The 22,317-nt window shown below is 47.8% G+C and overlaps 9 protein-coding genes across 9 annotated transcripts; 6 read left to right on the forward strand and 3 right to left on the reverse strand.

Moving 5' to 3' along the window:
• Positions 1-2,476: 2,476 nt before the first annotated feature.
• Positions 2,477-5,385, forward strand: F4807DRAFT_435212 (copper amine oxidase). Its single transcript, XM_047998872.1, has one exon. The coding sequence runs from the start codon at positions 2,782-2,784 to the stop codon at positions 5,170-5,172; it is 2,391 nt and encodes a 796-aa protein (XP_047851817.1). The 5' UTR covers positions 2,477-2,781; the 3' UTR covers positions 5,173-5,385.
• Positions 5,334-6,822, reverse strand: F4807DRAFT_183528 (uncharacterized protein). The gene is made up of 2 exons (XM_047993599.1): positions 6,531-6,822; positions 5,334-6,469 (listed from the first exon to the last, which is right to left on the reverse strand). Exons 1-2 carry the CDS (start codon positions 6,595-6,597, stop codon positions 5,496-5,498), a joined length of 1,041 nt encoding a protein of 346 aa, XP_047851818.1. The 5' UTR covers positions 6,598-6,822; the 3' UTR covers positions 5,334-5,495.
• A 189-nt stretch (positions 6,823-7,011) lies between these two features.
• On the reverse strand, positions 7,012-9,317 carry F4807DRAFT_435216 (HET-domain-containing protein). Its single transcript, XM_047998873.1, has 2 exons — positions 9,100-9,317; positions 7,012-9,035 (listed from the first exon to the last, which is right to left on the reverse strand). Exons 1-2 carry the CDS (start codon positions 9,172-9,174, stop codon positions 7,203-7,205), a joined length of 1,908 nt encoding a protein of 635 aa, XP_047851819.1. The 5' UTR covers positions 9,175-9,317; the 3' UTR covers positions 7,012-7,202.
• Positions 9,318-9,678: 361 nt separating this feature from the next.
• F4807DRAFT_435217 (uncharacterized protein) lies at positions 9,679-10,924 on the forward strand. Its single transcript, XM_047998874.1, has one exon. The coding sequence runs from the start codon at positions 10,257-10,259 to the stop codon at positions 10,692-10,694; it is 438 nt and encodes a 145-aa protein (XP_047851820.1). The 5' UTR covers positions 9,679-10,256; the 3' UTR covers positions 10,695-10,924.
• A 178-nt stretch (positions 10,925-11,102) lies between these two features.
• On the forward strand, positions 11,103-12,729 carry F4807DRAFT_183847 (carbohydrate esterase family 3 protein). Its single transcript, XM_047993602.1, has 3 exons — positions 11,103-11,352; positions 11,406-11,597; positions 11,673-12,729. Exons 2-3 carry the CDS (start codon positions 11,465-11,467, stop codon positions 12,554-12,556), a joined length of 1,017 nt encoding a protein of 338 aa, XP_047851821.1. The 5' UTR covers positions 11,103-11,352; positions 11,406-11,464; the 3' UTR covers positions 12,557-12,729.
• A 172-nt stretch (positions 12,730-12,901) lies between these two features.
• F4807DRAFT_452905 (uncharacterized protein) lies at positions 12,902-15,166 on the reverse strand (the record flags this gene model as incomplete). The annotated part of the gene is made up of 4 exons (XM_048000390.1): positions 12,902-13,710; positions 13,826-13,982; positions 14,044-14,204; positions 15,112-15,166. The coding sequence occupies 4 exons, from the start codon at positions 15,164-15,166 to the stop codon at positions 12,902-12,904; spliced, it is 1,182 nt and encodes a 393-aa protein (XP_047851822.1).
• A 1,756-nt stretch (positions 15,167-16,922) lies between these two features.
• F4807DRAFT_183671 (uncharacterized protein) lies at positions 16,923-19,349 on the forward strand. Its single transcript, XM_047993600.1, has 5 exons — positions 16,923-17,165; positions 17,252-17,474; positions 17,530-17,740; positions 17,792-18,548; positions 18,619-19,349. The coding sequence occupies exons 2-5, from the start codon at positions 17,289-17,291 to the stop codon at positions 18,854-18,856; spliced, it is 1,392 nt and encodes a 463-aa protein (XP_047851823.1). The 5' UTR covers positions 16,923-17,165; positions 17,252-17,288; the 3' UTR covers positions 18,857-19,349.
• Positions 19,063-20,165, forward strand: F4807DRAFT_183811 (uncharacterized protein). Its single transcript, XM_047993601.1, has 2 exons — positions 19,063-19,687; positions 19,777-20,165. Exons 1-2 carry the CDS (start codon positions 19,572-19,574, stop codon positions 20,051-20,053), a joined length of 393 nt encoding a protein of 130 aa, XP_047851824.1. The 5' UTR covers positions 19,063-19,571; the 3' UTR covers positions 20,054-20,165.
• A 766-nt stretch (positions 20,166-20,931) lies between these two features.
• Positions 20,932-22,156, forward strand: F4807DRAFT_452907 (Clavaminate synthase-like protein; the record flags this gene model as incomplete). Its single annotated transcript, XM_048000391.1, has 4 exons — positions 20,932-21,163; positions 21,218-21,333; positions 21,388-21,826; positions 21,891-22,156. The coding sequence occupies 4 exons, from the start codon at positions 20,932-20,934 to the stop codon at positions 22,154-22,156; spliced, it is 1,053 nt and encodes a 350-aa protein (XP_047851825.1).
• Between the last annotated feature and the right edge of the window lie 161 nt (positions 22,157-22,317).

Below are 22,317 nucleotides of genomic sequence, written 5' to 3' on the forward strand. Positions count from 1 at the left end.
CCTTTCACTCTGTGACACAGCTATGAACTAAGAGCCCTTGCTTCCCTGGTGTTGGGGCTCTTGCAGTGATTTTCGAAGGGGGCTAACCAACCAGAAATAAACCTTTGTGGGTGTGTGGGTGCCAGCGGAGCTCAGTGACTACTGGCAATATAGTTACCCATTGTGGTGTTCTTGTAGTCTTGTGCCAGTCAAAGGGATATCAGAGATATCTCGATCTACAGGTGTTGCTATCGGGATTAAACTTGCGTTAGTTGAAGGAATAGAGGTAAGTTTCGATAATTATAGCTGGCAACCCTTATTTTCTCATACAATAAGTATCTCTTACCATAAAAGAAAATAAACCTAACACAACTGCAAATAGGTGACTACTGGTAAGCAGCAGAATAATTGCATATACGAAACTTTTGTTAGGGACGATTGGCAAGAAATAACATGACAGCGCCCTTTCTAGATACATCTCATGCAATGTTTAAACTATATATGAAAGACCCCTCTAGCCTTAAAGCATTCTAAGAAAGGGTTAGGCATTGGTAGTCAATCAGTTTCTACTAAATGAAGTACAGAGAGTTACCTAAATGCTACTTTTATCCACGTTGGAGCAAAATGTTCCACATTGGGCTAAACACCTCACAACTTCTCATCGTGGAATACTAAAACAACTTCAAACTTCAAAGTAGGTACTTTAGTATCAATAATATATCGCATGCTAGAACATTGAATGATCGAAAGTAACAAGCCCTTCCCGATGCATTCGTACCTAGGTAGACATAGCCATTAATTTTATAACCCTATTAAATTTATTTTCTAAACTAAATGTATAGGGGACATGACATACAAGCCCCCTTCGACTATTCCATAAAATCGAAAGTCCTATCAACGACATCTATTGCAACTACGCCAAGAGTCATTCTCATTTCGGATATCTTATATTCAAGGTACCTGACATAACATCCGTCATCTAAGTACTTAATCTGTTGGCCAAGTTGGAGGTACGGCTCTTTGACTCATCGTATGTGGGTATCAATGCCTAACGCTGCTTGATTCATTGAGTGACCTAGTAATTCCCTAAAGAGGATACGTGGGTATACTCGTGAATGAGTAGCGTTATAAGTAGAAGAAAGGAACAATGATATCGTTAACAATGAACTATCCCATATCATGAAGGTGAGTTGCAATACCTCCTTTAATTTCTTTATTACATTGTTACCCAAGGAGATTGAACAAGTTCATTGTTAGAAGGACTATAGTGCCTATCCCGACCTAAAAAGCCTTTTTTCAGATCAAGTTGGGTCCAGAGGATAAATAGGTAGGTCTATATAAGTAGACTTTCCCATGAGATTCAAAATTTCATCCCAGCAAGTCATTACAGAGAATTCAAAGGTATCAATCAATTCGCCAAGCTTAAGAAATACTAACCTAAGTCACAACGACACGTCAATCTCATCCAGTTCAAAATGTCTAGTACTTTTTGGACATATCAGCTAACCGGTGATATAGCCCTCTTATTCTCAGCTGTCCGGACTGATTGGAATAGTGTTTTTCAAGTTGGGATTGATTATAACTATTCGGTACTCGATAGTTTCCAGGCGATGCTTTCAAGAAGTATCTGGGCTCTCCTTGTCTGGATTCCTATCTTTTGTACAATCCGTATGAGACTTTACCCCATCAGAAGTCGTACTCGAGAAGGACAGATTTGGGATGCGATTTGTCACTTCATATTCGCCTGCCTTGATTCTTTCGTCATGGTTGTTGCTACTGACAACTTCACAAGTGGGCAGCCTATCGAGATCTTCAAGGGACTTCTCATGATTGTGTGGTTCATGTGGGTGTATAGCATGATCGCGAATGGCCGCCCTTACGAACGATTTGTCTAGGGCCTCACCTAGTAAGGAAGTTCTATTGAGGTACGGTAGACTGAAGCTATTCCTATTGGTTCTAGAGATGTATGAGTAATGACTGGGCTTTTTGTTGGGCTTGGTTGATATAGATTTGTTGACAAATCATCGTATGTTTAGCTACCTGTTATGTTTATATGGTTAAACTGTTTATAATTTAATCAATAACTATTTTATGCTGTATCCTTTGAAAGTGATTGTTGTATTTGGACCAAATCTTCGCGACGTAGAGCGTAAGTCGAGTATTCCGATTCCAGATAAATATTCTACTTTCAAGAGTTGCTTAGGTAGGTATTCAAATACCTAAGTAGTTTAATGTTACTTTGATATTATTTCTATATATCAGCAAGTCCACCATAATCTAGCTAGTTTCTATACTGGACTTCGATTGTGCAAAGTAGTCCTGCCAAGAATCACTTATGTCTACTCTTTTCTATAACTTGGAATGCTTATCTCAACCTCATGAGCCGTTATCTCATTATCTTGCCAAGGGGGGAGACTGGGAAGTGAGCCCACGTTGCAGCGACACCACTCCATATCTTAGGTCCCCACCTTCTTTTTCGCTCTACTGCAATCCATACCTCTTTGATAATCGGCTAGAGCCGTGAATCGTATACCCTTAGCCGATAGGTCCGCGTCCACGGAGTGGAAAACGTGGTGTCATTCAGAGCCGTTTTATAGATAATTGTTGTATTATCCGGGATCTAGTCATTGATGATCAATTACTTGTACTGCACTAGTTACGCGAGTTTCCTATCAAAGGGCAGACTAGCTTCACGAACGTTTCCCAAACGCTGAGATAAGGACCGTAGAGTCTGTATACGTTGGTTTTGGCACTCCATGATATTTAATTCTTAAGAAAATACTCCCTGAGAACCCTCAGTATATGTCAAACATGCCTCAGCTATTCCTATTTGCGGCTCTGTTATTTATTGCATTCATCAATGCTGCTGTAACACCGCCATTAGGATACCTCAGACAAGCGTTCCTCCCCCAGTTTACCAAGCAGGTTAAATCCGAGGAGAATGCCACCTGCTCGACATGCTCACTGTACCAAGCAGCTGAATCAATAACAGCACCAAAGGCAAATGTCTGGTCACAGATATCACCAGAAGATAATATAGCCGTTTGGAATTTGCTTCACGACCCTGCATCTGGATTGAATCTGACTGACCCAGATACGGCCATCCTTACTGATAATTATGTATTTTATATTGACACAGTACATGTCAATAAATCTGATGTTCTTCCATACCTTGACGCATCTGGACTAAAGCCCGGTTCCTGGGCTCGAGCTATTATTTTTGAAGGAGGCAAGCTGGAACCTGGATCTCAGGAATACATAGTCGGACCACTACCCGTATCAAGTGAGACGACAATACAAAAATTGGATTACCTGTACAATGGAGGGTCAGGTGGTTTTGTGCCTTTCAATGGACGACTTCTTGACCAGAAGCGTATCGACGCGTCGGCGCCCCTTTTCACATCGATTATGACCAATATCAGCGACATTACGGAGGCCTTGTTGGGAGGATCCTTCTATGGATATGACAATCCCAATTCGACGCTCAGTCCGACTGATACAACGCCTGCATCATTTGACGGCAGTCAAGCTTTCCAAGTAATCATGCTTAGGCTTCCTGGAACCACCACTTATCTTAGACCACTCGACTTCTTTGTCCTGCTTGATGTCACTGGCACAGATGCTTCACTCTATAAGCTTAAGGGTATAGTGACAAACACGAGATTCTTTCCAACCGTGGCGGATCTTCGTTCCGCATTCGAAGCCGGTGAGCTCAAGGAAGAATTTTACCAACCTTCCGATTACGACTGGGCGTTGGTAAAATACAACCCCGGAATGGGGACTCGCGCGCTGGAAGAAAAGTTCGCTCCGCAAAACCTCATGGTGGGCGGAAAACGATACAAGGTAGATGCCGAGCAGAAGTACGTTGAGTACATGGGATGGTCATTCTACGTTGCTCACACGCGGAGTCTTGGCGTTATGCTGTATGACATACGGTTTAAGGGAGAACGGATATTATATGAGTTATCAATGCAAGAGGCGGCAGCGCAGTACGGTGGATTCCAGCCGAAGTCCGCCACAACACTTTATCACGATACCCATTTCCAGCTCGGCGCCGATCTATTCCCACTTGTCGAGGGTTTTGATTGCCCGTTCGGTTCCACTTTCTGGAACGTAACTATACACAAGGGAAACACAACCACAACTAACCCCAATTCTATCTGCATATTCGAGTCTGACGCAGGCTTCCCCCTGTCTCGACATCGCGGGGGTGATCTGGGCACAACAAACGAATACGGGTTTGACAATCTAGGCGTAGTCAAAGGGTCCCTACTAACACTACGCTCGATTGCCACCGTGGGAAACTACGACTACCTATTCGACTACGCCTTCCACGTCGACGGGTCCCTCGAGATCACCGTCCGGGCGTCGGGATATCTCCAATCGTCATTCTTCTACAAAGACCAAGGAGCATGGGGTCCTCGCATCCAGGAGGCGACGCAAGGCTCTCTGCACGACCACGTGATAACCTGGAAAGCGGACTTCGACATCCTCGGCACGGAAAACAACCTGCAGGTCACCACGCTCAAGGCCGTGAACCAGACGCAGCCGTGGTGGCCGGAGCTCGGCTCGTTCGAGCAGATCGCGCTCGAGACGCACAACGTGTCGACGGAGCGCGAGCTCAGCTGGGCCGAGAACGGCGAGGTCATGTACGCGGTGAACCACGCGCGCGCGACGAACAAGTGGGGGTCGGCGCGGGGCTACCGGATCGTGCCCGGGCGCTCGAACATCCGGCTCAGCACCTTGAACTCGCCGTTCTCGCGGCGCAACACGGCGCTGTCTAAGATGCAGCTCGCGGTGACGCGGCACCACGACACGGAGCCGTGGGGCAATAGCGTGCAGAACCTGAACATGCCGTGGAAGCCGCAGCAGGACTTCGCCAAGTTCTTCGACGGCGAGAGCGTCGACGGCGAGGACCTCGTCGTCTGGTTCAATTTGGGCATGCACCACTTCACGAGGAGCGAGGACATCCCTGTGACCTTGTACTCTGAGGCCGTGAGCAGCATCATGTTCGCGCCGCAGAACTTCTTCGACCAGGCGCAGGACGGTGATTTGAAGAATAGGAGGTGGTATACCGTGCCGGAAACGAGCGAGAATGGCGAGGCGGGCGTGTTGCAGAGCGAGACGTATGGCATTGAGCTGCCGCAGTGCAAGGTGGAGTTGCAGGAACCTGTTGTCGCTCGTATCGTTTAAGTTGAGTGTCTAGGTCATTCCCATAGGTACCTAGGTATGAATCTAGACGAAGAATAGCAGTACTAGATTAAGTCAACATTTCATCCTAGAGTCTTTACGATTACCTTAGAATGTATACTTCAAATAAAGAAGAAACTTCATTTATAACGAATGTTGATGTTTGGCCTCCGCCATTTCCTAGTAATGAATGGATGGTGACCCCTGAACCCCTGAACCCCGCTACTCCCTTACCCCACCACACTTTTCCCTTACATTGACGATTGATATAACCATGACCTTGATGCTTTTCAAGGAGAATGTAGAACGATACGTAGATGGCTTTATTAGGCTTGTTTCGTTTTGGAATGGTCAGCCATCAGCAATAGCTCAAGTAGCACAACTAACTGTGCGACAGCTGCTCCGAATGCCAGCAAAGTGCTCCACATAGTCGGTAAATATGTGTACGCGGGTATGGATACTAAGGTACAAATAATACCGAAAGCCGTGAGATAGAGGGCACATGTCCAAGCGACGGATTTCTCTGTCGATTTCCGGGAAACATTAGAGACCGTCGTGTAGAAGCCAAGAAGTTGTACCGTCGAAAATGCGAGCAGGGTCCAAAAATCAGTATCGTTGGTGGAACCGAGAGCATTGGATGACTTTGACCACGCAACGCCTATAAAAATCAAGGCTAAAAAAAGGCACGCTAAGATGCAGCAAAGATAAATCGGTATCGGGAGTTTGAATCGGGTATCTGGACTGCTCTCTGAGGAAGAAGTCACGGGATATGCATCCTCATACTTGCGGAGCATGGCCAGTTTCTCGACGACGCCATCGCAGACGCTGATATGCATCTGGTTTCGAAGCTCATTCTCCACCTTGTGGTAGCTGGTCTCGACAATGACTCGGCATGCTTTCATCCTCTCGGCTCGTTTCCTCCCATTTTCCAGGTGCTTTTTAGTCTGATGTGTCGGATGGTTTTTAAGATAGGCCATATTCTCCGTAGCCCGTCTCCAGATGTCGATATACGATGTTTGGCGCAACCTGTCAAGGAGCTGCGGGACCGCGGATTGCCCCACCGGCGGTCCCGCTGCAACTAAATCCTTGAGAACGGTGAGATCATCATTGGTAAACCGTCCCGGTTTCTGACTAAAGCCAAAAGCGGTTTTTGCCTTTGACCAATTTCTCCATCGCAAGTAATCTTCGACAATCGCGAGATACTCCCCGTTTGCAGCGTATATAGCCTTTGCAATCGAAACGAGGTGCGAATGATAACTATCAAACGTGATCTTCCTATGTTGATTACTGCTCGATGGCGCTAAATGTAACGTCAGTCATATGATCGTTAGATACGCAGTTCAAGTTGATGAATAACTTACGCACCCACCCTTGAGCGGTGTTAGGGGTTGCCTTCCGTCTTGCTTTCACATTCATGGCAGCAGACATGCCATATTCTGAATAGAGCTAAGTATAAGGGAATAGAAGAAATCGAGGGAATTCGCAGAATAGCAGCCGGAAGGTTTGTTTATTATTGAGAATCGCGCGTCGCGGTGCTTATTCTGCGGGTCGCGTCTTGGAGTCACGCTCACCAACATAGCCTCCTGACTCACCAATCCGACTTATCTAAAGCTATGCGACGGGGTAGCATTGCATGTCGAAACAGATCTTGGTTGGCTTCTTCACCTAGAGCGGGGTATGTCACGATCTAGTTGGTTCCAACCTAGGTAGGAGTTATTCTTCGACCAACCAATGAGGTTCTCTTAAGCCTTGCTAAGATCTTCTCTGAGGGGCATTGCCGCATCCCTTGCACAGAGTAAGAAGGATAACGGCCATATAACGTTGAAGTAAAATATAACATAATTAGAATTAGATGATGTGATATTGAATGCTGATATAAGCCCTTCCTTTCGAAGGTCGTTTATATACGTTCATCCCCTTCCTTTGTCTGTTATGGGTTATCTACCCTAACCCTAACTCAGAGTCTAATCCTTGCATCAACCCTAACCCTAACCCCAGATAATTCAACTAGGCATGTATCGTTGAATATATTTTCATATATTAGGTAACGTAGGCGAGTCCGGGCGCTTGGTATCCCAAGAAGTGGTAGACTCTTTCTCTGATGGGGCCTTAATAATATAAGACTCGCCCTCACGGTGCCCATGTGAAAGCTTGCCGCTGCTAACTCTTGCATCTAAGTCCTTTACTCTGCATTTGATACGGATATCACCGAACATGTATTCGAACCACACGTTGTAAATATATCGCATATGCCCACTCAAAGCTTTTTCGCCGAATTCGAGTTTTTCGTGGTGGACACCGTGGCGATTCATATCGACCTCCAAACTTCGGCTTTGTTCCATCAAGAACTCTAAGGCTGACCGATAGTTCACCCTTGCCATTCGTCGATTCCTTGGGCTTATGCAGACAGCAAATGATATATGTCCACATGCGGATTCACTGCGTTTTGAGAATATAAGTATAAATCGTGCTGGGATTGACGATCCTAGCCGGAGGTCGAGGCAATTGCCATTAGCTAGCCTTCTGGTAATCCAAGGAGGATAGAAGGAAGAAACCTCATATCCGGACGATATAACTTCATCGATGTGCAGACCTATCGTCTCACATTCCTTTCTCTTGGATTTTGGCCATGTAAGAGGAGGTGGCGGTATAGCAGAACTTCCTCGGAGATATATCGGTGTGGGTATTGGTTTTGTGATAAATATTTTCCATATGGGAAGCGCTCGACTAAGAGTGAACAGAAATTTTGAGCTGTTTATAAGAGAGAATAGTTTCTCCCTACGGACGAGGAAAGGTGGGCTACCTGGCGCCCGACTGTAATGGTTCTTATCGCCCCCTTTCGTATGAACCAGGGGAACCACTAGATGATTCCTATGGTCGAATGTCCCGGGGACAAGGCACCTGAGAATTGCGATGAAAACTCTGTTTTTGGGATCGATGGGACGGATGGGAATCGCCATCTGCATGCCAATGTTGGTCATAGCAGAGTGAGTTGTCGTTAGTGGTACATCGGGACTTGTTTCCTCCGTCTCTAGCTTCTGGAAGCTGTGACAATGTTTGAAATCGTGAGGCGATTGGGCAAGGACGGTATCCGCGTGGAGTCTCGGTTGAGTTCTTGGTGTTAAACAATATCCCCAAGCTAGCAAGCTATCGTCATCTCGTGACTTAATAACTTCCTCTTGAAGACGTAAAAATGCCATGTTCCCTTCGCCATAAAGTAGAGGCATGTTGACTTCAAGAAGACCCAAGAGACTGTAGGCTCTATCTTCAAGTCGCGTCGTCATTCTATCCGCGGCCCAAGCAAATCGAGCGGCAGCACAAAATTGTGAAAAGTCACCAGTGTCTAAAACGATCTTCGGAATATTTGTTATCTCGGAGAGGAGATATACCAATCCTAGCCGATTGATATAAGTTTCTTCGTGGGGAAAAGCAGCCCGGCGTTGATCTACTCGAGCAGAACCCAAGAATCTATTGATCCGGCCGATAGCAATTTCATTCCAGGAGAGGTCGAAGAATACCAACTCCATAGGCGCAAGTAGTTCTTGGAGCGTCCAACCCCTTTGGAACCAGCGACTGTTTCGAAATTCCGAATCGTCGGTAAATGGATCATCATTTGCTGACACGTCCGACAAGTAGATATAACAGGTTCTGGACTTCTTGTACCATTGGAACATGGAATTAATACCCTCAGAAAGCTCGGCACTGCTCGATTTATCGATACAGCAAGTATCGATCCACACATAATCAAGGCCATCTCTAGCAGCTCGCCGACAGCACCCATCTATCTTCGTATACCCCTCGGAGGTCCTGTGGGTTGGATTCGAAATATCTTGGAAGGTTATCTCACGCTTCCGCCAAGTATGTGACTAGTATCTAGCATTAGTAATGATATATGGTGCTATTATTTCACCAATTCGTGCTTATACCCACAAGGATAGCATAAGGTGGGGTGGACTGCCCATTAAATTCCTCCAATTGTCTTGTATGAACCTGGAGCAGCCGCATTGAAGAGCATGTCGATGCAGTTCGGCTCTAGGAGTTGGCCTTAAACTAGTAGATAACGTTAAGAGGTAAGAGTGGAAAAACTGGTCAAGAATCACTTTCACATCCGATTGGAGACCTCACTACTAATGCTGATTATTGGTGTAACATGAATACGTGCCTCAGTGTAGGTAAGTCTACCAACTTTTACTTTCATATTATTTTGACCGGCTCATTGGCTTCCTGCGGCCTGCCGCAGTGGAGGCCTGAAGGATGAGGTTGCATTCTGGGGTCGTAAGGCATAATCCACACACTGCCACACAGTAAGACGGACCGCGGCGCAGCAAGAGTGGAGGTTATACACCAGGGGTTTACGGGGGGCTAGAACTCCGCTTTATGTGAGGAAAACGCCTTGCTTAGATATTATCTAGGGGATCGTTGGGGGCTATCACGGATTTAAGACGAAGGGACGGTGATCAATTACCATGGCATGTATCAGTAACGAGTTAAATAGATAGATGACATGATAAAAGACAACATGAAATAAAATTACAACTATTATCGAAGGTTAAAAAGGACATTTGATATTAAAATTTTTCAGGTTGCCAATATGTTGCCAATATGTTGCCAATAGATACAATTAAGATTCTAAGGAACGTTTTTGTGACTAAGCCGTACAAAGAAAGGGGTAATCTTGTTAACCTGTTACATGGTGGGCTTTCTCAGTCAACTACGATCAATATCCTGAGTTGATGACATAAATGGGTGCTAATCGAAAGTGAAGACAAAGAAAAAATACACTTTTCATGTTTTTTGCTATGCGCACACACACACTTTTCTACACAATGCTATTTTATCAACCTTAAAACACTGGCGTCTTTCTGGCAGAATTCGGTGACAAAGGTGAATCTCAAAGAAACAAGCACAGACAATGGCTATTGTGGTTCGCGATGGTATACTTAAACCAGCAGTCCTCAGATTATAAGATCCGATATGTCTCTTCACTCAGCATTACCAACTCCGCATCTGAGACCGGAGTAACCAGGTAAGACTCATTCAAAAACATAACTTACACCAGATCACGTCACATCACTTCATCACTGAAAATGTCCGTCATCAACGAAATCACCAACCTCCACGCCTCTGCCTCCGCAATCCTCGAATGCAGCGGCCGCACCCCAACACGAAGCGAGTACGCCTCGGCCCTGGAGCTCGCCGACTCCGCGCTCGAACTCGCCGTCGCCGCGAACCTCGACGGGGAAGCGGTCGCGGCCTGCGCCGGCTTCCAGCAGTTCTGCTACGGCCAACTGCTGCGCTGCTGCGAGCGGGCCGCGGGCCACGAGCGCCTCGTGTACGAAAAGCGCTCGACGAGAGCGTCGCTGAAGCGCAAGCGCAGCGGCCGCGTCTTCGACACGGATCCCGGCGAGCACCTGGTAAACGCCTTCCAGGCCGTGCGTCTAGGTAGGTTGTTGGATGAGCAGGAGCGCGAGGATACGTTGGAGACGAGTCGGAGGATTCGCTGGAGTGATGAGTTGCAATATTGAATTGCTGATTGCTATGAGCCTGGGGCTTGTTAGTTGGTGACGGTAGGTTATTCTTGATTCTGGGTTAAAGGTAGGTCAATTTGATGAGCATATGTGGAGTTTTGGGGGGATAGGAGTATTGGAATGGGTATGATTATACCCTTTTGCATAATAAGGGTTTGATGAGAATAGAACTTGTCTTGTCATTTTTATACAGAATTGTGCTCAACACATACCTCTGTCAAATTTAGCCCCTTTTTGTGCTTTTGTGCCACCGTTTACTGCGCATCTTGATTCTTGCTGGCGATCAGCGACATACGATAATTCAAGGGCCTCTCATAGGCCAGCAAAACTCAAAAATATCCCGAGAACCAGCGTCATTTCTGCAGCCATGTGTTCCATTTATGCATAATTGGCACTCAACAATAAGCTTTATCTGAATTCTGATCAATCATATGTTTCGCCGTTGAGTCAAAACTTCACGATAGGTCGCGTGCCGACACCCGGACGAGATGAGCGAACCGGGAAACGCTCTCTTGGCAAGGGATGTTGACGTCTTACTGCTTTGGCGAGATCCCAACTGTCAAATCAAGGTCTCGAAAATCAGCCTGAAGTCTGGGCGAGGCTTGAGCTAAGGGACTTGGCAAATCTCTACCGTGTTTATGTCGATCCAGGTTGAGTATGTGTCTAGGACATTCCCTCAACCTCACAGACCTAACATCTTTGAAAAAGATGCGATCTCCCGTCTTTATCCTTAGACTCCTGGTTCTACCGGAGCGTTGGGAGAACATATGGAGCAGGGTCGTTCGGAGAAAAGCGCAGAGCCGCCGAAGGTCTCTCGCCTCGGAATCATACGCTCAAAGAAAGCAATTGCGGCTTTCATAGCATTTGCGTGTCTTCTTGTCGCGACCGTTATCTTGGTTGGTGAGTTGATCGTACTTCTCGGGAAGAGTCTGGAGGATCTGAACGCATATACTGACATCAAATCTAACCGTCTAGCTCTTGCGGCGACAGGCACGATTGGCGCAAACGATGCTTCTGATGAGTTTGTCACCGAGAAAGAGTTAGCCAGTGATGTAAGCATGCCAGGCCCAGGGTCGACGCCGACATCTGATGCCTCCGAATCTACATCTTCAGCATCGGCCAAACCATCTGTTACCCCATCGGTTGTCAACTCTGTCGCAAATCCACATGGTATTCCTTTGAGGATCATGGCTCTTGGAGCCTCCATCGTCAAGGGCGAGACTTCCCCTGGCTACTTGGGCTTTCGAAAGCCCATGCGCGATGAATTGGTCGACCTAGGTTTCACAGTAAACATGGTGGGGTCCGTACGATTGGGTGACTTCATCGACAATGACGTCGAGGCCTACGGCGGCAAAAAGATCTTGGAGATGCTGGAATACGCCAAGGAGGCCGTACCTAAGACATTGCCTAATTTGTTCGTCATCAACCTCGGGACCAATAACCTCCTGCAGAATAAGGACGTTGACAAAGTCGGCCAACAGATGAAGGAGTTGATCGACTATCTATTGACTGCTTCGAGCAAGTCGACAGTCGTCATGAGCACGATGCTGACCAACAAGGTCCCCGACAAGGAACCCATAGTCTTGGATATGAACAAGCAATACCGAGACATGATGAAAGACTTCGATGCACATCAGAAGCCGGTCGTACTAGCTGAGATGCATCCCAGCGAAGGGGGTTCTGAGGTTCCCACGGTAGATGACATCGGACCCGATGGCTCACATCCCACAGTCGAGGGGTACGAGATGATGGCACGTATTTTCGTCAAGGCGATCCAGGAGGCCGAGGAAAAGGGATTCCTCCGTAAAGCCGTCGATAATGGTATACCGGAAGATGGAGATGCTGAGAGAACTGGGTGAAACAGCAGCTGAGAAATAAGAGGGCTGATAATTACTAGGATGAATCACTTATCCTTAATATCCCTGGGGCGATCATCTACTGATTCAACTCCGCTGAGGCCAGACAACGATTTCGCACGTCAGCAATAATATTAGTAGGGTTGGGGAAATGGTGGATTAACTCTTAAAGATATACGCGATGGCTACATTTTAAGTACCTAGGCTAGTAGGTAGACGGTATTGTTCTACGTACCTACCTACCTAAGCACCAGAGTTAATAACAGAAGATACCTATCTCTACCTCCTAGCTATACATTCCCACCCATGTCCCGTCAATGACTGCCTAGGGTAACAACAAATGGACACTTACGTGCTGTGCTGAGCTAGTCCATCGGCACTTTGCCACAATTCCCTTGCCTTTTGCCCGTAGCTCAAAGCCGTGGCATCGAGAGCTGGATCCGTATGCAGTGCCGTGATAGACGCGAAAAGGCTGACAGTCTGTCGGAATGGGAATACAGAGCTGGAGACTGGCAACTCGCGTGCCTTCTCCATCGCATTGATATTGAGCAGCACGGAACTGTGCTCAAAACCAGCCTGTCCCACAAGCTCCTTCCAGACATCGTAAACCGCGTGCCATGAGGTTGGATCTAGACGTGACATGCCAACAGCCCACGTCGGCTTACGGCCCCCTTTAGCACATATGCTTCCAACGTTCCACGTTTCGTATGACGAGGTTGCGATTCCGTCTGAGACCGGGCCAACAGAAAGCAGTGAGGCAAGCGCGGCCCTCCCTGCATCTTCCGTGCCATGGTAGAAAACGGACACTACGATAGACGGTTGACCCGTATTCCCAAGGTCCAAGTCATGGAGAGTGACATTTGTGGCTTCAATGGTTAGGCTCGCGATTGCCCCTAGCCCAGAGTCGAGCTGGGTAGGTGTATAGATTAGAGCACCGGTCCAGGCGGTAGATGATTTGTTGCTGTTAACGGGATGAGCTTTGAGCACGGCTAATGTCACAACGCCGAAGTTCGGTCCTGCTCCTCGTAACGCCCAAAATAAGTCTGGGGATGATTCCAGCGTGATGACTTCAGAACTACCGTCTGCAAGCACCACGTTCATCGACATAATATTGTCCACGCGAAGACCATATTCGCCGGTTAGGGAGCCGATACCACCTCCGAGAACCGCGCCCAGAAATCCGACGCAGTCACATCATGGATGTGCCCGTAGCTACAAGAGCGCCGTCCTTAGAGCCGGCCGTAGTTACGTTGGAAACTAGGGCGCCACCACCTACTATAAAGAGGTTCTTGTCACCGCTGAATGTCACATCACGCAACAGATCTATATCGACGGCGATTCCATTATCGTCGATAGTGAATGTAGTTGCCCAACCGTTGCCTCCATTTTGAACGAAGAATGGGATGTTGTTGTCGACTGCCCATTTCACCTGGGCTCTATTAGTTGTGTATCTCCAAGGATTTACGGTTATATGAAGCACGCCTGTTTACCGTTACTTGCACATCCTTCTCCGAAGCAGGATGAACCACTGCACCTGGCTGGGGTTCTTTGCAGTTACTCCATCTCGGCGCTGCGGCCGAATTCCCGATGTACGAGTCCGGAGAAAGGAGCTGCTGAAGGGAGCCCGTGCCAATGCTACTGATACGGCGGACTAGGGTACAGCAAAACAAAATCCTTTAAAATATAGGGGAAAGCTTCGACATAACAGAACGTGAGGGCTAGCAACCGACTACATGAGCCAATGCAATAGGACTAGACGAAGGTCTAAGCGGAAGGAAAAGGGAGAAAAAATAGAAATTCGTGTCATGACAAACATCTTTAATCAAATTGAATTGAACAAAGAAGCTCCAGGGAAGCTTCGGGTTTGCTTCAGCAGCTAAGCTAAGCGACGTAAAAGCACTTGGACGCCATATGGCGGTACCTATAACAGCTAGCGCCAGCAGTTATATCCGCTAAATTAAGTCTGCTGTTCCGGGCTTTGTTTAATTTTCCAGCTCTCTGGGTAGCCAATTATCAGCGCTCGCTTCGGCTTGACGACCCCTCCCGTCTCCCCCTTCGTCCCGTTCATCCCGCTCATCCCGCTCATCCCTCAGCGCACGTCGCGTAAATGCTGCAAGGGACTTCGCGCCATTTCCATACTAGAGCATGATATCACGTCAGCCAAAAGATCCTCGAAGGAAGAACATGACTGGGACTCATGACTAGACTTACCATCACGTTAAAATGATCATACTCAGCTAAAACCTCGATAAAGAGCCCTGGATCAGACGCTGATTCGGGGTTGAGTAAATGCTTCCACCCGCCGGGTCCAAAGTCCTTACGTGGCTCCGTTAGGAACCTTACACCATCGCAGTCCCCTGTTTTCCACTCATACTTAGCGTATCGACGGCCATCGAGAGCGGTTCTCCCTGCCCAGCAGAGCCCCCCGCGCGGCTACGCCATACCCTGAGGAACGCGCAGAGGCGTGGCGCGGTAATGCGATGGCAAGTCGATGGTCGCGTTGAAGTGCGGAACCAACCCCTCGGGCGGCTCGGCCGTAAGGTCTGCAACGGCCGAACCCCCTCCGATCTGGTTGAATACGCCGACCGTTTGGCAATGTTGATAGAATCGCATCGGCAGATGTTCTAGTCCGTTTGTTCGGCGCCGAACTGTCTATCAGGATTATGTCGCGCACGGTGTCGCCCGCGTCGTCGACGAGCATCTGCGCTGCATAGTACGCGAAGACTCCTCCTGATGGCCAACCACCGAGAGAGTATGGCCCTGACGGTTGTCGTCGTCGCACCTCGGAGACATAGGAAGCTAATAGCGTCTCCATGGAGCATGTCATCGCCTGAGGATCTCGCCTATAAGGGCATATCAGGCCGATTATAGTGACGCGGAGAGACACAGGCTGCAAAGCTGCGTTGATAACGCGGAGCCAGAGCCATCAGGGAAAAGAAAGAGTGTCACGTTTTCGTCAGAATCTTTGCTGGCGCGTTGAAGGATGACAGAGCTCACGGCTCGTGCTAACCCGGACTGATTATTCTCGAATGGCGAGGGATAATTGTCGAAGTTCATTCCATCTGGCTCAAACCGGTTTTCAGATGTGCTACAAGGGCTACATTCGTCGGTCTCCTGGGCTGGCTGTACTTCTCTAGTCGTCGGTGCAAGACTCGTATAAAGAGACAGTCCTCTGGACCCTGCATAGCCCGACTTCAGCTTGGATTAGGTATAGTCAGTGCGGACCACCGTGCCTTTAGACGGACCGCTAGTCACTCGCAATATTAACAAAGTAGGAAGGAGTATGCACGGAATTCCAAGGCCAAGTGACATCGCAGTCAAGATTTTACGGGATTTCTCTAACTGAAGACTAGAAATTTGTAGCACGGGATAAATCGCGAAAAGAAAGTCGAGCGCGGCAGAATATGCTGTTATGAAGTTAGGGGGTCGTTCTCGGAAAAGACGGTGGCTAGTGCTTACCACCAGCAAAATATCCTAAATGCAGGTATATTCTAGGATTCCAACAGGTTCCCTTCAGAACGGGATTCCAAATTTTTGCGATGGGGTTGCATTGTATGAATGTCACTATAGTCAGAATAGTAACCCATACGACCAAGAAACCCACTAACGAATACAAGATGGTATCGATATACCTCTTATATTGTCCAAATAACCGTATGAGGAGGATGATGATGGGTATCTTTGGTAGTGTCCAAGTCCATAGATTGATGGCCTCAAGGATAACCAGCAATCTTGTCAACTTGACTGTTGCTACGGAGTCTTCCTCGAGTAGAGCATCCATATGTCGACCGGAGCCTATTCCAATACAGCTAGATATATATATACTGCCTTGGCGAGAATGGGAGCCTGGGCATGTTAGTAGATGCGAACCTCGAGATAGAGGTGTTCCACTTACTACAGGAAGTGCGACGAGTGCATCATCAATCTGCCATTGACTCTTCTCCAGCAAACGCCGAGAAAACAATCGCAATGCCAGCACCGCTACATCTTATTAGCGTCACTTTCCGTTACGAAGCTTTTAACTTTAGCAATAACCTACCAAGAGTTATAGAACAGAAGACCCAGTTGGTAGTATTAAGAGACCCTCGATTTACATCACCGCCGCAAGACATCGTGAGCAAGAGCTACGCATGAAACTCAACTAGAGGGTATTTTGAACAGTACCTAGGGTCAACTTTGGCTTCTACTCTGTTTTGAGAAGGAGTCGACTCGAACGAATCATCTGAATATCAGCTCAGAGACGGCCGAAAGCCGGTGGTATATGCGAGTCAAAAAGCCACTCTTGTAACAGAGTCGGTTATGCCATCAATTCTAGGCCTCAAGGATGCGTATTACGTACCTAGGATGTACCTAGCCACGATTGTACGACACTGTGGTTCGATTAGTACCTCGGTATCTAGGAGGTAAGTACCTGTTGCCAATTGATATGGAACTCAGGGGCTCATTGGTCACTAACTATGCACTTGCCGTATGTCTGCGCATGGTACTATCGTCCGCCGTCCTCGGGCGAGCAGCAATGAAATCCTACCTAAACTCTGAACGTTGGGGGGCTGTACCGAGTTACGCGACAAGGGACTTGCTTGGATAGATGGGGCAAAACCCATTCCTCTTTGTGAGTTAACAGCTATAACTACTTAGGTACTCCAGCAACGTTGGAGCAGTGAAGTGTTAAAACATCTTCACTTATCTATTCTGCAGACGCCTAACAGCCCGCCGGGACGCTTTCCAAAACAACATGGCTAATAAGCTCTCTTCCCATTTACTCAATGAGCTGCAGGCTCAGGTCGGCCCAAGTCTTGAGATCCTAACGGATAAGGATAGCACGCGCTTCCAAGAGTATGCTAAGCGATGGTCTGATATAGATCGTCAGATTCCCGGCGCGATCGTGCTCCCTGTATCTGAGGAACAAATAAAGCAGACGGTGCTGATCTCCAACCTTTCGACCTGAGAACGTATACTTACTACTACTTATACAGGTCCAATGGGCTGTTAAATCATCAGTTCCCTTCGTTACCAAGAGTGGAGGTCACAGCGAGTGGTCAACTATTGGCGACAACGGAATTATCATTGACCTGAGTAAATATTCCGGGATCGAAATTGACGCCCCGGCAAAAAGAGCCGTGTTGAAGGGGAGCATCTTGTCAAAGGAAGTTGCTGTCGTCTTAGCTTGCGCGGGCTTCTTCACAGGTGAGACCTTAGAGCTGATGCATGGCTCCTTATCATTAACCTGAACTGCAGCTCTGGGCAATGGAAATACCGTGGGCGCCATCCCCTATTTCCTTGGCGGAGGTGCATCAATCACCACCTCGATCACTGGTTTCGGTTCAGACCAGATCATAGCAGCTCGCATGATAGATGCGAAAGGAAATATCATCGTAGTCACCGAAGAAACAGAGCCGGATTTACTTTATGCTATCCGAGGAGCAGGACAGTTCTTCGGACTCGTCACTCAATTAACAATCAAAGCTACTCCACTAGCCGAGCTCGGTAATGATCAAGGAGTAATCTGGGCTGGGGCCTTCGTGTTCCCTCTCGAGCGTGCCAAAGATGTTGCACCAGTCATGGAGAAACTCATGGACGACGGAAGTCATGCAACGGCTGGTCTTATGATGGTCCAGGCACCACCACCGTCACGGAATCCCGCCCTAGTCATCGCGGCGAGATACACGGGTGACCCCAATGATGCAGAGCGCGCGTATAAGCCGCTTTATGATTTGAAGCCTCTTGTAGCTAAGGGTGGAACGATCCCAATCCAGAACACCAGCGACGGGCGCGAAGCGATTGGTGCCAAAGGAGATTTCAAGCGATTTGGCGTGGTTGGACTGAAGCGTTTTGACGCAGACGGATTCATCAAAGCTATCGACGTATGGAAAAGTCTAGTGGCGGAGTGTCCCGACGCCATCAACACGGCTTTCAACTTCCAGTGGGACTCTCGGCCTCCCAAAGCGCCAGGTTTCGAATCCGCCATGTCTCTCCACGATATAAGATATTGGCAGTGAGTGCTGATAACTACCTAGGTATTCTCAAAACTCTTGACGCGTTTACTGACCAGTATGACTCAACAGAAACAATCTTATCTGGCACACCGACGCCAGGAACCGCCAAAAGGTGGACGACTTCAATGACCAGTCAATCGCCATTATGCGAGGGCCCGATCGGTCAGAGTATGCGGACTTTCAGAACGGTACCCGCACAGGACCAATCGAGTTGCGCTTCCGGGGCGCCGGCAAGCTTGACAAGCTGAGAGCGCTGAAGAAGAAATGGGACCCAACTGGTGTGTTCACCAAGCAACTCCTGGAATAGGGAAGACATAGCGTCCCGTGATAGAGCGATAGGGATGGGCAAACCTTTGAAATTAGCCTGTAAATTAGGTGCCTATTTACCTAGGCACTAAGTACCGTCCTACCTGCGGGTAGCCAACGCCATCTGAATTTATTTGGACGTATTGAATGCCCTCAACCCCTATCGCCATTGTAATGACCTTGCTAAAATCTATCTCGGTACTCTTGACGGTCCGAGCGCTAGTAACATCGATGTCACGGCAGCGATCTAAGATCTTTGAGCTGTCTCCGAAGTGAGCGGGTAACAGTAACGATACTCAGACATGCAGAGTAACATACAAAAGTAAGTTACAAGCCCTCCTGCATCTGCAGGGAAGTATCGCCTGCATATAAACCAGCCTACAGGACGCCATGCGGATGTCCGTAATCATGATGCCTCCAATTTTTGACAACTAGAAGGACTCTGCGGGGGCATTTTTGTCACATCATTTATTTTCATGCCGTTGCGGTTTGCTTAATCGGCGCTGGGCACCTACCAACGTTAGCTCCCTGCAATAAGGGCTAGGTGCATGGATCACATTCCAACGAAGGAACAGATATTTAAGCTCAGGCAACAGTGAATACCTCGATTTAATGACACTTTCATACTACCTAGTAGGTAATTTTCAACCTAAGAAAACAGATCAGCATATCTTCCCGTAAGCCTCAATTACTCTTCCAGCTAGGAAAAGCTCATAATGCTCGGCCGTCTCCTACTTACCGTCGATGCTCTTGGCATGTGCATTGGCACTCTAAAAGCCGATTATTTCAATGAATCGCACATGTTCAATCCTAGATGGCCGCCGCATGCGAAGTAAGCTCGTTCCTTTCGAATCGAATCGCTCATTGACGATATCCTTCCTGTTGCATTTCTTCAAGTATCTCGTCTAACATCCCCAACAGATTCCACAACGTTCAAACTATCGGGCTCGCTGTAATCCTATCAATCATAACGCTTTATTACACGTGGCGTCCTGCTCGGACACGTGAGCTTAATCGTGAGTTCATGTTTATGAGCGCCTTGTCCGGATCTATTTACTGGTTTGCTGGTTTAATTGCGATACTTCCGCCGGGCACAGCGGGACTCGACCCGGAGTTCGGTGGGCCAGGATTCCCGCAGGGTCCTCTTTTCGTTGCTTTGATGGGCTGTGGATTGCTGGGTGCCTGGTTAGAGTATTGACGGAGGTGACGGAGGTATCGGTGATGACAGGACAACTTCCTGCTTTCTCTATCATTTCGGGCAGGCGGCAAGCCTACCTGAAAACAAAATAAACATAACATTACACCTTGGGGATTGGGCTTGGCAGCCTATGTCTTAGTCTCCTACCAACTCACGAAGAAAACGACCATAAAGTCGGACTCTCAAATATATGCTGAAGTTCGAAACTGCGCTTTGTGACGTTTATGGCCCACTGTCTCATCGCCCTAGCCGCATGCACCCAAGTGGTAGCTTTCGTTGCGATTGGCTGCGCAGGTATCGCTGGTATTATCGTCATGATTCGCACTTTAACCAATGACACCTACCGTACACATTGGATTATGATTCAAAAAGCCGACCTATCTCTCTGAAAGGAAAGAAGAAGGCATAAACTATTAGATATCAATGATCTTAAATAGTTGAGCTTACTTATCCCTTAGGAAACAGGGGGAAATAGAGATGTTTTCCATTGATAGAATCGACGTGGAGCTCTTGCAATGGCCTCAAGGAGCTTATTCAGGTTCATACTAGGTAGCTCAATAGTCGTTGGGCCATTTCTGAATATATCAATCTGAACATTTCGATAAAGGGAAGACGTTATCGCAGGCTGTCGGGGGTGGCTTGGAAGTAATAGCGCCGTAACATAAACCTGGAACTAGAGGCCCGGCGTCAGGATAACCCCGCATCGCTTGATAGGAAGATCCCGAAGTAAACTATAGGAGGGGAGAGCTAGATATGTAATCATGCCATAACCGCATGTGAGGTTGGTATCACTCCATCTTTGATTCTGAATTCTTGAGATGAGCTCGTTCCAAAAATATTAGGTATCTTTAGATAACTCAGAAAAGTGAACTCTCGCAATGGCTGTTGAGGGAGCAATTCCAATAATTGACTTTGCCGTATGGTCGAAGGGCTCAACCGATGATAAGAAACGTATCGCTGTTGAGTTGACGGACGCATGTCGCAGAGTTGGCTTCGTGTATATCGTCAATCATGGAGTACCCAACGATCTGCTCGAGGAAGCATTTGGTTGGTCTAAGAAGCTCTTCGATCTATCTCAGGAGAAGAAGATGCTGGCACCCCATCCACCAGGTGAGTACATGTTCGCTAGCCTTGGTAGGCAAGCGAGGTAACCATGCAGTCTAGGTCCTAACGTCCATCGTGGATATTCGTGGCCTGGTCTAGAGAAAGTATCGCAGGACATTATCAAGGATGGCGACGAAGCTAAAGAGGCCGAGATGCGAAAAGTCTCGGATGTAAAGGTTTGTCTGCTTAGCCCATCGATTTTCGTTAGACAAGTGGCTAACGCCGAAAAGGAGAGCTATGAAATCGGCAGTGAGGAGTCTGAATTGCAGCCGAATGTCTGGCTGCCTGAGGACGTCCTCCCTGGCTTCCGCGAATTCATGGTGCAGTTTTACTGGAGGTGCTTCGAAGCAGGAAAGGAGTTGCTGCGTGCTTTAGCCATTGGAATCGGGCTCGAAGACGAGGACTTCTTCCTTCGCTTTCATAGCGGTGAGAATAACCAACTACGGCTACTTCACTATCCACCAGTTGAGGCAGAGAAGCTTTCCAGCAATGCAGTTGCTCGTATGCCTGCTCATACGGACTGGGGCACAATCACGATGCTATTCCAAGACGACTGCGGCGGTTTGCAGGTCGAACATCCGAATCAGCCGAACTACTTTGTCGACGCGACGCCGATGAAGAATGCATTGGTTATGAACGTGGGCGACTTGTTGATGAGATGGAGCAATGGTACGTCCGAGACACCTTCGTGGCCCCCAGTATTCTTTGAAAATAACTAATGTCGAGAGTCAAGATTTCTTGAAATCAACCCTCCATCGCGTTACTCGTCCGCCAGCCCAAGACAAACCGCAAACGGATGGGAAGCTTATGACTAGACCGAGATATTCAATTCCCTACTTCATCTCACCAGATCCGAAAGCTATTATCGAGTGTCTATCAGCATGCACAGATGAGAAACGCCCTGTCAAGTACGAGCCGGTTGTGCAGGACGAATATCGACGAATGAGGGCGAGAGGGCAGTATGCGGAAATACCGATTACTCCAATGACGGTCTCCTAGTGAATTCGAGGGTTTGAATTAACGAGGGTTGGGCATTGCTTAAAGTGAGGATGAGTTGTAGCCAAGAATCAAAGAATTGAATTTAGCTTCAAGTTGAAAAAATAAGGGTTTGTACCTAACAAAAAGCTGCCGGTGCATGCACAGTGCACACGTTACGGAAT

Source organism: Annulohypoxylon truncatum (assembly GCF_022578515.1).
Source record: "Annulohypoxylon truncatum strain CBS 140777 unplaced genomic scaffold F4807scaffold_28, whole genome shotgun sequence".
In the NCBI taxonomy this organism is placed as follows: Eukaryota; Fungi; Ascomycota; class Sordariomycetes; order Xylariales; family Hypoxylaceae; genus Annulohypoxylon; species Annulohypoxylon truncatum.